The 17,178-nt window shown below is 40.0% G+C and overlaps 1 protein-coding gene across 25 annotated transcripts in view; it reads right to left on the bottom strand.

Annotated features, from left to right (window-relative positions):
- The window catches only part of unc80 (unc-80 homolog, NALCN channel complex subunit), a 139,955-nt gene that overhangs the window by 110,944 nt on the left and 11,833 nt on the right, over nucleotides 1-17,178 (bottom strand). For all 25 annotated transcript variants that reach the window (XM_031893923.1, XM_031893924.1, XM_031893907.1 and 22 more), the window contains exons 3-12: nucleotides 14,525-14,681; nucleotides 14,147-14,406; nucleotides 13,932-14,055; nucleotides 12,626-12,699; nucleotides 11,454-11,593; nucleotides 10,361-10,622; nucleotides 9,090-9,215; nucleotides 8,294-8,510; nucleotides 6,178-6,318; nucleotides 5,311-5,579 (exon numbers count right to left, since the gene is read on the bottom strand). In XM_031893923.1, the coding sequence (XP_031749783.1) occupies nucleotides 5,311-5,579; nucleotides 6,178-6,318; nucleotides 8,294-8,510; nucleotides 9,090-9,215; nucleotides 10,361-10,622; nucleotides 11,454-11,593; nucleotides 12,626-12,699; nucleotides 13,932-14,055; nucleotides 14,147-14,406; nucleotides 14,525-14,681 (1,770 nt within the window). The remainder of the gene's footprint in view (nucleotides 1-5,310; nucleotides 5,580-6,177; nucleotides 6,319-8,293; nucleotides 8,511-9,089; nucleotides 9,216-10,360; nucleotides 10,623-11,453; nucleotides 11,594-12,625; nucleotides 12,700-13,931; nucleotides 14,056-14,146; nucleotides 14,407-14,524; nucleotides 14,682-17,178) is intronic.

The following is a 17,178-nucleotide window of genomic DNA, read 5'->3' as shown; positions in this document are numbered from 1 at the left end:
CAAAAGCAAAGCCAGAAAACCATTTAATCCTGCAGGATTACATTGCGCAGCTGCTGATAAAGGAGGCAGTCCAACCGGTTCCCCCAGAGCAAAGGGGGCAAGGATTCTACTCACCTCTGTTTCTAGTAACAAAGGCATCGGGAGAGTTGCGACCGATTTTAGATTTAAGGGAGTTAAACGAATTCATAAAGCCTCAGCGTTTCAAGATGGAATGCCTGAGCCTGATAAAGGCAGCGGTGCAACCAGGAGATTGGCTGGCATCCCTAGACTTAAAGGATGCCTACTTACACGTTCCAGTGGCAGTGGAACATCAAAAATATCTCAGGTTTGCATGGAAGAACCAGCACCTGCAGTTCCGGTGTCTGCCGTTCGGGCTCTCTACATCCCCAAGAACATTTACGAAGGTCTTGGTTGTCCTAATAGCGAAATTGAGAAAGGAGGGCATAGAAATCTACCATTATTTGGACGATCTGCTCGTAGTGGCAAGGAGCAGGTCGATACTCCTTCATCATGTAGCACAAGTCAGGAAGATCTTAGAATGCTATGGATGGATCATAAACGAGGGCAAGAGCCAACTGGAGCCTTCCCAGACCATCATTTACCTAGGTGCCTTCTTCAATACGAAGATAGGGATGGTTTCTCTTCCCCATCACAAGATCATGTCGATTTCAGCAAAGACCAAGCAGTTGATGTCTTGTCAGAGTTTATGGCCTTGTTGGGTCTGTTAACAATCGACCATAGGCCTGGTAAAGTGGGCGAGGTGGAAGATGAGAATCATCCAGAGATGTTTTCTCTCCCAATGGAGATCGGAATCTCAGGACTGGTCGCAGATTATTCTTCTTTCTCGGAAGATGAAAGTACAGCTTCGTTGGTGGCAGAAACCAGACAATCTTCGCCAGGGTTATCCATTGGCAGAACCCAACTGGGTAGAAGTATTTTCGGACGCATCAGGTCATGGCTGGGGAGCTCATACAATGGAAGTGTTAGTCCAGGGTTCATGGAATTCAGATCTATCCCATCTCCCCTCGAATGTGTTGGAGCTGAGGGCAATTATGGAGGCCCTGAAGCACCTCAGGCCATATTTGTGGGGTACTGCTGTGAAGATAAGGTCAGACAACATGTCGGCGGTTTCCTACATCAGAAAGCAAGGTGGGACAGGCAGTACCAGGCTGATGAGAGAGGTCAAGCCAATCATGGATTGGGCTCAAACCTACCTAGTGGATATTACAGCAGTTCACATAGCTGGAGTCAAGAATCAGCAAGCGGATGCCTTGAGCAGGATCTTAATAGACAGAGGGGAGTGGGAACTGAAGAAGGAGATCTTCAGTTGGATAACCTCCAGATGGGGCACCCCATGGATAGATTTAATGGCCTCGGAGAGGAACCACAAAATCAGTCGTTTCTTCTCCAGAATCCCATCCCCTCGGGCGATGGGGACGGATGCATTCTCACAGAACTGGGAGAGCCTTTGGGCCTATGTATTTCCTCCGTTCCCTCTGATCTTCAGAGTGTTGAGGAAGATTCTAGTATCCCACATGGATGTGATAGCAATAATCCCGAACTGGTCTCGCAGACCATGGTACCCGTTACTCAAAAGTCTTTCAATCCAGAAACCTCTGACATTGCCTCTAGTGGAGGATCTGATAAGTCAAGGCCCTTATCTTTATCCGAACCTTTCCAAGCTCAACTTGGCGGCTTGGAGATTGAAAAGTCCAGATTAAGATCACAAGGCTATTCTGATCAGGTCATACAAACCCTAGTCCATTCAAGGAAAGGATGTACAGTCAACACATACGACAGGATCTGGGATCGATTTGTCTCCTGGGCGCAGGAGAAAGGCTATGATCCTTTGAATCCCTCAACACCAATCATTCTGGATTTTCTTCAATCCGGTTTGGACTATGGCTTGAGTATAAGTTCACTGAAGGTACAAGTTTCAGCTTTGTCCGCAGTTCTAGGGAAGAGATGGGCTGAGGAGCCATTGATTGAACAGTTTTTCAAAGCGGTATTAAGAATTAACCCGCCAGTCAGGAAATCAGCCCCACCATGGGACTTACCATTGGTCCTCAAAGCTTTATCTTCTCCACCCTTCGAGCCAGTTGATCAGATCTCATTATGGTATCTATCCCTTAAGACTATCCTTCTCGTGGCTCTGACATCTGCCAGGAGAATTTGTGAGTTGCAAGCCTTGTCAGTGGAACAACCATACACTGTTTTTCACGAAGGAAAAGTTGTCTTGAGACCTGTGCCTTCCTTTTTACCAAAAGTTGTTTCAAAATTCCATTTGGATGAACCTATTATTTTACCTGCCTTTCCAACAGATGGCGAACCAAGTGCTCTGGATGTGAAGAGAACCTTGGAAATATATATTAAAAGAACAGAACCTTTTAGGAAGTCTGAAAGGCTGTTTATAATTCCTGCCGGATCAAGAAAAGGAGAAGCAGCTTCCAGGAGCACCCTAAGTAGCTGGATAGTTAAAGCTATCGTAGGAGCCTATAAGGAACAGGGCAGATCATCACCTAAAGGTATCAGGGCGCATTCCACCAGAAGTGTTGCGGCCTCTTGGGCAGTGGAGGCAGGTGTGTCGTCAGAGTCCGTGTGCAGAGCTGCTACTTGGGCATCTTCAAATACATTTATTAAGCATTACAAGCTAGATTTAATTTCTTCGGCTGAAACCCAGTTTGGGCGTTCAGTCTTGTCCGCACTTAGAAAATAAATTACACGCATCAGGTTTTGTCTCCCTCCCTTGTTTATTGCTATGGTATTTACCCATTTGTGTTTTTCATGCTGCCTGGGGATGACCAGGAAAGGAGAAAATTGTTTCATACTTACCCACGGCAGCATGCCCACCCTATTAACCTTTCTGCTTTATTTACAGCTTGAAAACTAAGACAGGGAGGTACCATTGGGGGGAGGTATTTAAACTTAATAAGGAGGTGTGTTTTCTTCTGCATACTGACAGGGGAGCCTACCCATTTGTGTTTTTCATGCTGCCGTGGGGATGACCAGGAAAGGAAAATTACGGTAAGTATGAAACAATTTTCTCCTATCCCCCTTGTAAGCAGGGAGAGGCATCGCAAAGCAAAACCTTTATGGCTGAATGTGAAGTGTTATTGTCGAGGTTGGTAAGAAAAAACGTGCTTTTAGGGCATTCAAGTTAGCTGGGACAGCAGAAACTTTCATCAGGTACAAGGAAGCAAATAAAGCAGCAAAAAAGCTATCAGGCAAGCTAAAATAGAGATGGAAAGGGATATTGCAGCTAGGAGTAAAAAGAATCCAAAATTATTTTTTAATTATGTGAATAGTAAAAAAATGAAGCAAGAAGGGGTGGGAACTTTATTATCACGGGGGGGTAAGTTGGTTGATGAGAACGGGGAAAAAGCTGAAATTTTGAACTCTTATTTTTCATCTGTCTATACATCTGAGGAGCCAGTTAATGAAGGCTTCCCTTGTAATATGCCCAGTTCTAGTAATTTAGCTACTGACGCGTGGGTCACTCGGGAGGAAATTCAAAAGAGACTTGAACATGTAAAGGTAAACAAAGGTCCAGGGCCGGATGGGATTCATCCCAGGGTATTAAATTAGCTGAGCGCTGTGATTGCCAAACCTCTTCACTTAATTTTTCAGGATTCATTGAGGTCTGGCATGGTGCCGAGAGACTGGCGGATTGCTAATGTGGTGCCATTATTTAAAAAGGGATCCCGTTCTCAGCCTGAAAACTATAGGCCTGTTAGTCTGACATCAGTAGTAGGAAAACTTTTGGAAGGGGTAATAAGGGATAGGGTACTTGAATACATTGCAGTTCACAATACTATTAGTTTGTGCCAGCATGGTTTTATGCGTAACAGATCTTGCCAGACTAATTTAGTCGCCTTTTATGAGGAGGTGAGTAGGAACCTCGATGCTGGAATGGCAGTTGATGTCATCTACTTGGACTTTGCTAAAGCGTTTGATACAGTACCTCACAGAAGGTTAATGATCAAATTAAGGAATATTGGCCAAGAACATAATATTTGTAATTGGATAGAGAACTGGCTGAAGGATAGAGTACAAAGAGTGGTGGTAAATGGAACATTTTCTAATTGGACCAGTGTGGTTAGTGGAGTACCGCAGGGGTCAGTCCTTGGTCCTTTGCTTTTTAACTTGTTTATTAATGACCTGGAGGTGGGCATAGACAGTACTATTTCTATTTTTGCTGATGACACAAAATTGTGCAAAACTATAAGTTCCATGCAGGATGCTGCAGCTTTGCAGAGCGATTTGACAAAATTGGAAAACTGGGCAGCAAACTGTAAAATGAGGTTCAATGTTGATAAGTGCAAAGTTATGCACTTTGGTAGAAATAATATAAACGCAAACTATCTACTGAATGGTAGTGTGTTGGGGGTATCCTTAATGGAGATGGATCTAGGGGTTTTTGTTGATAACTGTTAATGCCTTTAAGAGGGGCCTGGATGAGTTCTTGATCAATCAGAATATCCAAGGCTACTGTGATACTAATATCTACAGTTAGTACTAGTGGTTGTATTTATAGTTTATGTATGTGAGTGTATAGATTGGTAGGTGTGGGTTAGGTGTGCTGGGTTTACTTGGATGGGTTGAACTTGATGGACACTGGTCTTTTTTCAACCCTATGTAACTATGTAACTAACTATGTAACTATAGCCGTCATTGTAGATATTTTCGCGAATTACGAATGGGCTTTCGCCAATACCCGATTTTTCTGATATTGCTTCTCGACATTTTTGGAAAATTTACTTGATAAATTTAAGTTTTCGAACATAACTCAAATAATAGAGATTTATTAATGTTTAGGTTACTATTTTCTCAGAAAAATAAAATCGTCAGGTTTGATCTGTCGAGTACCTTTGAGTCCTATGGAAGGCTTCAAATACTAGAAATGTTTCAGTTTAAATATTCATTGTCAATATCTAGTATAAATAAATTTAAAGCAACTGGACTTGTTAAGTAATAAGATATATTTACATAAAAGTCCAGTTGCTTTAAATTTATTTATACTAGATATACCATGACCTGGATGAATGAAAATCTTCATAGACATTCATTGTCAATCTGTCCTTTTGCTACACACTTTCAAGGGGAAGTTAATCCCATTATTGTTTCCATTCCACCCAATTTCAAGGGGAAGTTAATCCCTTCTTTGTTTTATATTTCACACACTTTCAAGGGGAAGTTAATTCCTTCATTATTTTCTATTTCACACATTTTTAAGGGGAAATGAATCCCTTTATTGTTTTCTATTTCATCCAGATTATTCAGAAATCGGTCTGATCACACTAAAACTCTTACCGTGAGATCCAGCATTCCATTTTTATGAACAAAATTATTAGTCCCATCAATGTGATCGGTGTCCTCCAAGCTGCTGTAGTTAATACAGGAATCTGTGAGGCTCCGTGGTAGATTAGCACAGGCCAAGGGCTCGTGTGGCATCTCAGGAATTGGCACTTGATTGCAAAGCTTTCTCATGTGTTCAGTGAAAAAGTCAGCATAGCCGACATTGAAAGAGGCCAATGTTGTATTGAAAGTGGCCACTGTTATAGTGGAGATTTGGGATCTCACTGAAAAAAAAATGACATGAAGGATAAATATTTTTGTGAACTCAACCCCTATCATACTTGTCAAGCACCATGTCCCCACCTATATTATCATAATTCCTGCTATGCACTATACCATTTAATGTTCTCTGCCATGCACACTTTACCCCACCACATCCTCTGCCATGAATTCTACCTGTTTCCATTCCCTACCAAGCCATTTCACTCATCTTGTAATTTGTCAGACATTTTACCCCATCATATTGCCTACCATCCACTATCCATATCATAATCACTGCCAAGATTTATGTTCCATTCAGATTACATGCCATGCAGTATATACTCATGATAGTCTTTGCCATCCACCCTGCTTTCATTGTAATTTTCTTCCAGACACTTTACCCACATCATAGTCATTTCTATGCTCTATATCCCCATCAGTATCAGCCACGAGTGTGAGTTGAGATAATAATAATAATAATAATCAGAAGTGCATCCACCCAACAGCTGCCTACTCTGCCTACCCCTAGTTGTGGCCTTGATCCCCCTCATATATTACACACAAAAACATAATTAACACATTATTTAGTATATATATACACAGAAAGTTCACCAATCATACCCTCTTTGACTGTGTTTTCCCCATGGCTATTAGAGTGGTCAGGTACATCAGTCAGCAGAGTGTGGTGGGAGTGGGAATGTCGCGCACTTAAACTTTCCATCTCTGTGGCTGCATCGGAGCTCCCTCGCCGAGTAAATTTACCTGTAAGATAGTTATGGTGTTATAGTAAGTTTGCAGGGCTGTGAAATCAACCTCTGCATAGTTTTTGTTCAGAATATAATCTGCTTTTTCAGATGGAATTGCTAAAAATTGCTTTTATATATAAGATTTCCATGCACATTTGGAAATAGAATGGCCTATTCTTAGCAACTTTTCAGATGGATCTGCCTTACTCTTCCACTCGTCTCTTTCCAGTTTTAAATGTGGGTCACTGACCCCAGCAGCCGACTGTTGCTCTGTGAGGCTACAATTGTATTGCTCTGTGATGCTACAATTGTATAATTACATTATATTACTAATCTTTCTGTGTTGGCCCTCCTTTTTCCTTCATATTCATATCTCTCTTTCAAACCACTGCCTGGTTGCTAAGTTAAATTGGACCCTAACAACCATATAAAAATGAAGACTAATTGCAAACTGTCTCAAAATAGCATCATACTAAAATTTAATTTAAAGGTGAACAATAAATTTAATGCACTGTAGTGAGTGCTGAACTTATTGTACCAGTAGTTTGTATACACTTTTTTCTGCATTTCTTTTGAAGCTAGTTTTTCATTTATAAGGTGGCATATAATAATGTCAAAATAATTTGTGTAGGTATAAGTGACAATACAATGGTGCCCAAACATGACATGTTACAATATGACTTTTATTTTTGCATTCCCTGCCATGCATTGTATTGTAAGTCTGTACTAACATATAGGCTTACAAGGTATTTTTGCAGAATAAAGACACTCCAATCCAATCCAATACAGATGAATATAGAGCTGTGGAGTTGCTATTTATCATCCTGTGACAAGCTGTCTTTTCACCCTTTGATAAATGTGTCACTTAGTCCCTGATTGTAAAGAATTAAGATTTCTGTTGAAGTCTTGCACTTTGCTGTATGCTGAGATTAAGGCAGTGGGCTTTTCATAATGTCACCTTCCTTTGAAGGTAGAGATACATTTGCAAACTTATCAATCCACACGGTGTCACACTGGAGTGCCTGGGGCGCACTGGGGCTGTCACCGCAGGGGCCCCACCCTAGTCATGAACCTTGCAGTGCTACACTTACTTGATTAGCTGCTGTCAGTGAGCTGCAGACTTGTGAAGGGACGGGGGCAGAAGCTCTAGTGCCTACATCTTCGTTCTACTACAAAGCTTTCTGGATTCTCATTTGTCATTTTAGTTTAGATCCTTGTAAAGCCACACAATGATTGGATGGGTGAAGTTTGATCTTCCTCTCCAGCCCATCCAATCCCCTTGCAGCTTTAACTAGATAAGGAGGAAAGAAGGCAACTGAGCTCCCACCCTCACTTCTGAAAGCTAGCTAATCAAGATGGTGGCCCTGGGAGCAGGACTGGGTCAGCAAAGCCCACCAGATTTTTTCCTGGTATCCTACTGGCCCACTCTGCCACTGAATCCTCATGTGTCTTCAGAGAGCCCCAAGATAAAGTAGGTTTGTTTCAATCCATCTTGAGCTTTGCATTTTGGGAGTTTAGGTTTTTGTTTAGGCTGCCACTATTGGCCTTAGAATTCTAAACTGCTTCTCAGTTAAATTATCTCCTACAGAACCTGCTTCCCACCAACAGCACCTTTTACTCATCTTTGCATCTGATAGATAGGACGTAGAAATCAATATGATACTTAGTGCATCATGCATTTTGGCTCCAATGGAGAGACATTGTCAGGGCCATATTCATACAAAGGACCTCATTCCTAAAATGGGCAAAGTACCTTGTTTTCTACTGGAATGCCAATATGATTGCTTTATACCTTTTCACTTATCAGTTGCTCAGGTTTCAAGGTCACAGTGCACTGCCACATACTTAAGTCTGGTCAATGACCCTCAAGCCTCTGTGTATTTTACCTTGTACCTCATTTACTTTGACACAACAGGTACATGGGCACTAGGTACAAGGTAACAGCAGTTTTAGCAACGTTACACGAATTTGGAAATAGAGATTGATTTTACCAAGTATTGTTGTCTGCCATCCTCCTTTTTCAATGGCCCGCCTCTCTTCTCCAACTCCTGAAAAGCTACCGAATGAAAACGTACTGCGGGTTGGGGAAACATCCAAATGATCCTCGTGCAATAAAAATGGCACCCCAATCCTACGCTGGCGTTTCTTGCCCTGATGATGGTATGGGATAGAACTCTTGCGCTCTCGATCCTCCCTGCGACTCTTAAACTGGAGAAATATAAACATTTGAGTTAATGGGCAGATTTAAACTGTATACCTGTATTGTATATATACAGGGTTGGTTTTACAGTACTGTCTTAAAAGCAGACAAGGATAGACCATGCCCTTAATAAGATTATTATTTACAAGCATCCCCTACAATTTTCAGGTTCTATATGTTCAGCAATAGCTGGGGGCTAATTTGCTACTTTATTTTTATGTAGTTTTCTTTTCTCTAGCTGAGGGGAACCATCCCGCATTGCTCTAAGCCCCCACTATTGATGGAAGTCATCAATAACATGTACCCTTGTTTATTACTGCTAAAAGTACTGTATTTAAAATAAAGTATGTGTACTCTTGTCTGCAATGTGAAGCCTGCAGGAAACTGCATGCCAGCTCCTACTAATTATAAAACTGAGCAGTTGATCAAAAGAATAGTCGCGGGCATGAAAAGAATAGTCGCAGGTGACAAAAGAATAGTCCTGCATCAAAAAAATAGTCGCGGGCGACAAAAAATTTTTAACCCAACATAATTATGTACCTATGAAAATTCTAGAAAATAAAATCTCATAAAGCAATTTCTCTCACCTTTTTAAAGATGTTAATGCCAAGGTCAGAGGAAAGGTCAGGAATTGCAGGTCTTCTCAGGTTGGTCAATGAGACCTTGGCATAGGGCTCTGAACCTCTGTCTTCCTCATTACACTTAGTAAGGTCCTTGAAAATGCAAGAATTAAACTGTTTTATTAATGATCTGTAAGAACTCACAAATGTAGTAAGGAAATCCAAATCCAGCCCATTCTTATTATAATTGTGTTTCCTTTGCTAATCTTTCCCTACACCTTGCCTGCCCTCTAATATCTGATTATCTGTTTGTGGCCCCCGGCCCATACATTATATGACATCGGCTTTCTGCCTGCCTTGGTTAGTTGTTTGTGACCTAATAATTCTGTACAACTTCACTTAATCTTTTGCTGACCCTGCATATCTGGCTACGTCCTCACAGACTCAGCCTTCATGTCTTTTTAGCAGCCTTGCTTGCCCCTCTGGGACGAAATAGCATCCAGTGCTGTTCAAGCCTGTTCCCATCTGAATGGTTGCAGCCTAGGTGATTCTTATAGGCATATGCTAAAACCAGGTCTTTTGCACCTGTCTAGGGCTTTAGGTTGCAACACAACACAGATTCATTAAATGCATCTAGATGCAAATTAAAAAAATCAAAGAAAAGGAAGACAAACGTAAGTAACATGCACTGTATAAAGCTTCCAGTAACTGGTAAAAAGTAAACTCTCTTAAGTTGGTTGCACAGAAAAAGTATTTTGTACAATATAGTCAGTTTCTGACTATACTGCATGTGTTAAACCTTTAAAACAACCACTTTGCCGAATCAGCCTGTACTGCAGTACTAAGCAACTGAAACAAAAAATGGAGCCTGACCTGATTCTGCTCCCCAGGACTACACTGCCCCATACACCCTGCACCTCTGCCCAGTTATCCAACTGACTGACCTGGGAGCAAATCTCTTCTGTATTTTTGCTACCCTGGTTTATAGCCAAATTTCACTAATATGTAGGTAATCATTTTTTGGGATGACTTGACAGATATAAGATGATTTTACAGCATAACTGCAGCACCTTTGATTTATTGGTGAATTTATTTAACTTAATTAAATCACTTATTTCTTTCTATAAACAATAGCTGACATTGCTGTGTTTTAATATTAATGTCACACCACTCTTATACTGTTTTTTGTAATATTGTTTTTTGTAAGACTGGTCTGTACTTAACTGATTCTTTATTAGTGACTGACTCAATTAAATAAGGTGGATAAATTGTACTTTTTTTTGCATTTAATTTCTCACCTGGGTTTTATGGGTGTTCACAAGGGAAGGAGCAGCTGCCACCATTGAGCTACTACGAGGCCGTGGAATTGGCAGTTCTTCTGACTCAGGGGATTTCTCTGGCTTTTCTTCCAACATGTGCCTGAGCCGATGCAGATAATACATAAGAGACCACTGTGTGCCCTCCTCTGACCAGTAGGGCTGCAGCAAGCATCTTAGTACAGCAACATCAAAGTAAGTAGCATAGCGAGACTTCTGACATGGTGGAATCACCAAAGATGTTCTGAAAATAGAATAGACAGGGGCTAAATGATCATTTTTATGCAGTTTGGTATTTTTATTAGATGGTCGTACAATAGTTTCTTATAAAACCAATACAGCATAAGCCATAAGCTCATAGAGGGGTAGGTAGGTGTTTAAACTAGACAACTAGTGAGTAAGTATTATGAAAATGTAACTGCAGCTAGGGACCCAAGATTAGGGACAAATTAAAGGGAAGGCGTATAATACCTGCTAGGGAGAAACCCTTGTTGCTACAAAAAAAAATTCACTCATCACTAGTTAAGATATTGGAGTTTTATCTCAAATACAGACTTGTCAGGTTTCTCAGATTAACCGGGAATCTCACAAAAATCCATCCCAGTGCCCGGTCTCCTGATAGCTTTTAATTTCTCCCAAATGCTCACAGCAATCAGTTAACTCCCAAAAAAAGTATCATTCAGCTGGGGCCTTAGCTTCCCTGTTGCCTTTTTATACCACTTGAGAAATATGATGGGGTTGGGAGATATTCTGGAGACCAGCCTGGGTATGTACTTTATTGTCTAGGAGCATTCTTTCTAAATGCATTTACAAAATTTAGAACAATTTTCTTCCTATAAATGTCCACACAAATGTCTCCCAGCTACTTAAATAGGCCTATAGAAAATAAACTATGAAATGACATTTTTCCATGATGCACCCATTTCAAGGGTGACGATAAATCCAGCTGCTCTATGTACAACCCCTCCACTCAAACCCTTCCACTCTTTTTTTGCAAAAAAAGATTTGTAATGAGAAATTCACTGGAATGTTATGTTATTCTGATCCCAGTATTATTCAGTCCCCAGGTGAGTACCTTGGTAGGGGAGGCCCTCTCTCCTGTGATGTGTTGGATGTGGCACAACCATCAAATGAATTGGCTCTTTGGCAACTTGAGGCAGTAGCTCTGGGAGAGAGGGAGTCTGGTTGAGTCAGTTCTGATACCACCTCAAATCCCTTCAAAGTTAAGAAAACAGGTAAAAATAACATAAGCACATAGGAACAATGGCTACAGGTTATACTCTAATACAGGTAACGTAGGAGATTTTATACAAATTAACAGATTAAACAGATTCTGTGAAAAGTTCCTTTCAAAATGGCATTGCTGCAGAAGAATGTAGATAAGGGAGACCTTGATGATATTTATTTCCTGGTATTTATATAGCACTGACACATTTTTAAAGCACTTTATAGAAATTTTACATCATTCACATCAGTCCTTGTTCCACATGAGCTTACAATCTAAGGTTCTTATCACATTCACACACAGTAAGGCCAATCAGTTGTCAGTTAACCTGCCTGTATGTTTTTGAGTGTGGGAGGAAATGGGAGTACCCAGAGAAAAACCCATGCAGTCACATGGAGAACGTACTGTACAAACTACTTGTAGATGTGCCCTTGCTGGACTCAAACACCAGTCCCCAGCACTGCAAAGCAGCAGTGCATTAGGCTACTAAGAAGACAGCCCTGACTCAAACAAGGAGGCTACAACTATTTATGTACATATTTTCCAGGTACAACAACCAAGAAATAAAGACTGCTGAGGGGCTGATTTACTAAAACTCTACAAATGCAACAAGTCAAAAAATTTGGAATTTTTGCAATTTTTCTGCGACTTTTGCCACACAGACTTTTTCATTACAGATTTTTTAGTAAATTCCAGACATAAACTTGTGGAAACAAGTTTATTTGAATTTTAAAATAAAAAAAATGAGAAATGTTAGAGTTTTAGTAAATCTGCCCCTAAATCTCTGAAAAGTTGCAGCCTTTTTTTCTGCGCTAAAAATCCAAATCGGGGAAAAAAATCTGACGGTTAATAAATGGCCCCCTAAATGTACAACAAGTTATATAGTTATTCCTTACTGAGGTATTGGTGTCTATTTTTTTTACACTGAAAATCCTTTTAGGTTACTCATATACAAAAGTGTTACCATCAAAACAGATTTTGAAAAGTTTGAGTCTAATAATAACAAGAGTCAGGATGCATACCTGTGTTGGCCCCATGTCTAGTTTTGGAGAATCTGGTACTTGGGTCAGACTGTTGCAAGGGGAGTTTCTTTTGGCTAAAAAGACAGATGTTTCATTAAGCAATGTCTTTAGACTGACTGACATTATACTGCAGCACTATCATGTGACTAAAATCATGTCTCAACTTCTTCTAGAGAAATCTTAGGGTTCATTTATGTCCATGAGGGCAGTGAGCAAAATGCAATTACAAACGCAATCGGCATGGTTTTTCCCCACAATGCACCTTTTTGCCCAGAACTCCGGCATCATTCTCTTTACACAATTTCACTGCTGTTGTGATGGCAGATTTTGTTAATGCCTTTAAGAGGGGCCTGTATGAGTTCTTGAACAAGCATAGTATCCAAGGCTATTGTGATACTAAAATCTACAGTTAGTATTAATGTTGGTATATATATATAGTTTATGTATGTGAGTGTATAGATAGGCCAGTACGGGGTTGTGTGTGCTGGGTTTACTTGGAAGGGTTGAACTTCATGGGTCTTTTTTCGACCCTATGTAACTAAGAAAACACTGTGCTACCACCACCTTCAGAACAAAGTTCTATTATGTCAACAGGTACAGCAGCACCAAATTCAGAGTAAAAGGCACCAAGCACAACTATAGTGAGAAGCAAGGAGCACACTTTGACACAAGTACTAATGAAAGTGGTTTTACTCACAACTGACTACGAGAAAAGTGCAAGTTGCATACTGCAGCTGCAAACATAAATAAGCCCTATTATCTGTTATTTATTACTCACTTGCATGTTCTCCAGTAGGGGGCACTTGCCTCTTAAACATTACCTACTAAACTTATGTAGTTCTCTCCCTACACTCAGATACTATAAGCCAGTGATCCCCAACCAGTGGCTCAGGGGCAACATGTTGCTCCCCAACCCCTTGGATGTTGCTCTCAGTGACCCAAACCAGGGAGTTATTTTTGAATTCCTGACTTGGGGGCAAGTTTTGGTTGAATAAAAACAAGATTTGCTACCAAATAAACCCCCTGTAAGCTGATAGTGTGCATAGAGGCTGCCTAATAGCCAATCTTAGCCCTTATTTGGCACCTCCATGAACTTGTATGATGCTTGTGTTGCTCTCCAAGTCTTTTTACATTTGACTGTGGCTCACGAGTAAAAAAGGTTGGGGAGCCCTGCTGTAAGCTGTATCCTTCTCAGCATGTATTTACCAGTTAGTGGTGCTGGCGCATGCATGCAGGAATTCATTAGCATAGTTACTATACAAACAACTCAATTCACATAGGAGCAAACTATATTAAATTTCAACACCTGTAATGATGTTGCGAATGGGTTTTACTAGGGCTGTAAAAGCTGGAACCTCAGGCTGTCTATATTCCCACATTGGTTGCCAGATGACCAACCCACTGGCCAAGCGAAAAGTCAAGTCTGATTCCTATAGAGAAGAAGTGAAATGGTTAAAATTCATTTAGCAGTTTATGAGTAATTAGAGATCTTGAAAAAAATATCATGTAATATAAGGTTACCTTAATCCTATGAACCAGAGGTGCAAACAGAAACACAAACAGCTCCACAGTTGCCATGGAATTTTGTAGGAACTTCCTTCGGTTATTTTCATCTTCCTCGTTAGTGTTGCTTTGCCTTGAGTGTCCTGGTGATCCCTGGTTTTCTTGGTGAATAAAAGCACTAAATCTATCATGAGAGCAATCTTGGGGAGCTTCTAGAAGCATCCAGTGAAGAGTGTGAAGAAGCTTGGTCTCTGCAACACCAAGCTTATCCTGATGCCCTACAATGAATAAGTATCACACATGTTGACAGCAAATTCACAATAATAATAGAAGTATAGAAATAAATGCATTAACTGATTCCTGCGGAGTTGCAAAGGGTAAGTCCGGTGTACTGACCTAGCTTGTTCCTGTTGGAGAGAAGAGTGGCTGTGCAATGTAATACATGTGGGAGTGCAGCTTGGACCAGTTCCCAGCGAGAGATGCTCTGTATAGCTTCAGACAGGGCAGGAGACAGGCCATGCAACTTGTTCTCAACCAGAACTCTCTCAAAAGACTATGCAGTGATACAAATATAAGGATAATTAGATTGAAGCCAAACATAATTGCATATATTTAAATATATCAACAATGCAAAGTACCCTACACAAACCATAAATACCTTAGAGGGGATTTTAGAAAGATGGGGATGTTCTTTTTTTCCATTTAAATGATCAGTGCACCAAAGGCCACCCCCTTAGATTAAAGGACATTTCAACCCCAAGAATAATTTTTTGCCTATTAAAAAAAAATATAATTCCAAACAACTTTTCAATACTAGTTTATTGAAATTTGTAGTGCTTTAAAAGTTATTTGTAAATGTAATTGTTATTGAAAGCAGAACAAAGAAACCCAGGCCGCTTTTTCTACTGGAAAAGTTGTTGTGACTTTACCCACTAGCAGCCCTCGACCCACAAGGGAATGGCATATGGTATATCACAACGTTCGCCACCACATCCTCAGACTTTCCCTAAAATTTAACCTTTAGAGACATCCAAAATGACAAGGAAGTATATAGCCTGTTGTCAACCACTCTAGCCATTAAGAGCTATACAGCAACAATCACTTGAACCACATGGAAGCTGAGAATAAATGCTGCCCTAATTTCCTGCAACTTAGAGATCAACCTGGATTGGTAAACCCAGGATACAGGTTAAACTTGTACAGGTAAATGTCTGTACTTACTGTTTTTTTGTTAATGTTTTTTGCATGCTTTACTATGTTTTGGTATTTTGTCATCTGCTCTCTGGACTTTTGACTTTCTTGCACCTGGACATCGTATGTGTGCAGGAGAACCATTTTGCTAAAACCTATCCTCTCCGAAATACTTCCATCAGTTGTACCATAGAAATTACCTGGCATCTACTAGTGGGAAAAAACATAGAGGGCTTGCACAGTTTTTTCATAAATCTAAGCCTATCATCATTGACCATAGGGAAATTGAACTGAAATCTAAATCATACCCAACCAATTGGAGACTAAACAACCATCTACTAAATGATCCCCAGAACATAATTGAGATAAAAATCTTCATAAGGAACTACTTTACTAAGAATGACTACCCTGAAATGAATCCAGGCATTTTATGGGCAGCCCATAAAGCGATGATCCATGGACAGCTAATAAAATTAGCTTCTACATTGAAGAAAATCTCCAAAAAGACTAGAAAAATTTGCAGCAATCAAACAAGATAAATTTTGATTTTCAGATTAAAGACAAGTATCTCCCATACCTAGGTATTCGTCTTACCCCAAACATACACAGTGCAAATGCCAATAACTACCCTCAATTTATTAAAGACCTAATGCTAATTTAAGAGATCAGAACAAATAATGAATAACTTGGATAAGAAGAATTAGCTGCATTAAAATGGTATTACTGCACCAAATACTTTACTATTGTGTTCTCCCCATTGAGGTTCCACTATTGTTGTTATGTGGAGTCATAAATAACCATGTATCAGTAGAAAAATCATGTTTCTGCACAAAAAAGAAAGAGGGCATTCAATACCCTGTCTTTTGCATTACTATAGGGCAGCCAAATGTGCCCAAATAAAGATAAAAACTAAGTAAGTTTTATCAGAAAGGTCTATGTAAATACAGCCATAAGCATTCACAGAAACGCTGCACTGAGTCCTCAAAAAAAACACAGGATTTCTTGTCTCCTTTTTTGTAAACATGTTCTTTAGTATGAGACTTTCTCTCTCAGAAAAATCCTTAATTCCCAGGCCGGAGTCTGTGCAGCTCTCTTCTCTCTCCCTTCTCTTGCTCCCATAAGAATTTACTCCCCCTCCCATTAAAATATTTTATCTGAGCTACCAACAGCTAGAGCTGCAGCAGTAAGCTAGGAGACCAAGCTAAAATGGGAGCTGCTATCTTAAACAAATGGAGGATTCTTCTAGGGCTCTTTAGTTATGTATGGTAAAGCTTTCTGCAGAATAAATATAGTGTTCTAGGTGGCACTAATGTGGCTAATTTATTGGCAGTAAAATGCCAAAATGACTATCCTTCTCCTTTAAGCTATTTCACCATACCTACTAACTGCCTGCAAAACTACATCAACTATTTCTTTCAGTATCCCCGCTATATTTCCGGAATTGTAATAATATGGGAAAACACATGGCATTTCTGGTGGACATGAACAATAGCCATAGAATTGTGAAAAAAAAATTGCTGATTTGCTCTTCCATCATTTACATTCCAATATTCAAGCAACTCCACAAGTCATGCTTTTTTTTTTTTTTTGTTACTTATATTTTTATTGGTTTTTTTTTGCATATAACTGTTTATACAGCAAATAAAGAGTATTAAACAGGGATAAAGAGAAAAAAAGGGAAAAGGGAAAGAAAAGGAAAGAGAACAGGAAAAGGCATGGTAAATATATTAATGATAGTGAGCCAAAGTTCTGCTGGCTGTGATGATCCTGGGGTGTTGGTAGTTTTTCGTTGTTATCTCAGCATGTCTTTATTCTCCTTGTATGGGTGTTCGGAGCTCCCATGTGGACCAGACTTTTAG

The sequence above is a fragment of the Xenopus tropicalis genome, chromosome 9 (genome assembly GCF_000004195.4).
Source record: "Xenopus tropicalis strain Nigerian chromosome 9, UCB_Xtro_10.0, whole genome shotgun sequence".
NCBI classification, from domain to species: Eukaryota; Metazoa; Chordata; class Amphibia; order Anura; family Pipidae; genus Xenopus; species Xenopus tropicalis.
This window is presented reverse-complemented; position numbering and strand designations above follow the sequence as displayed.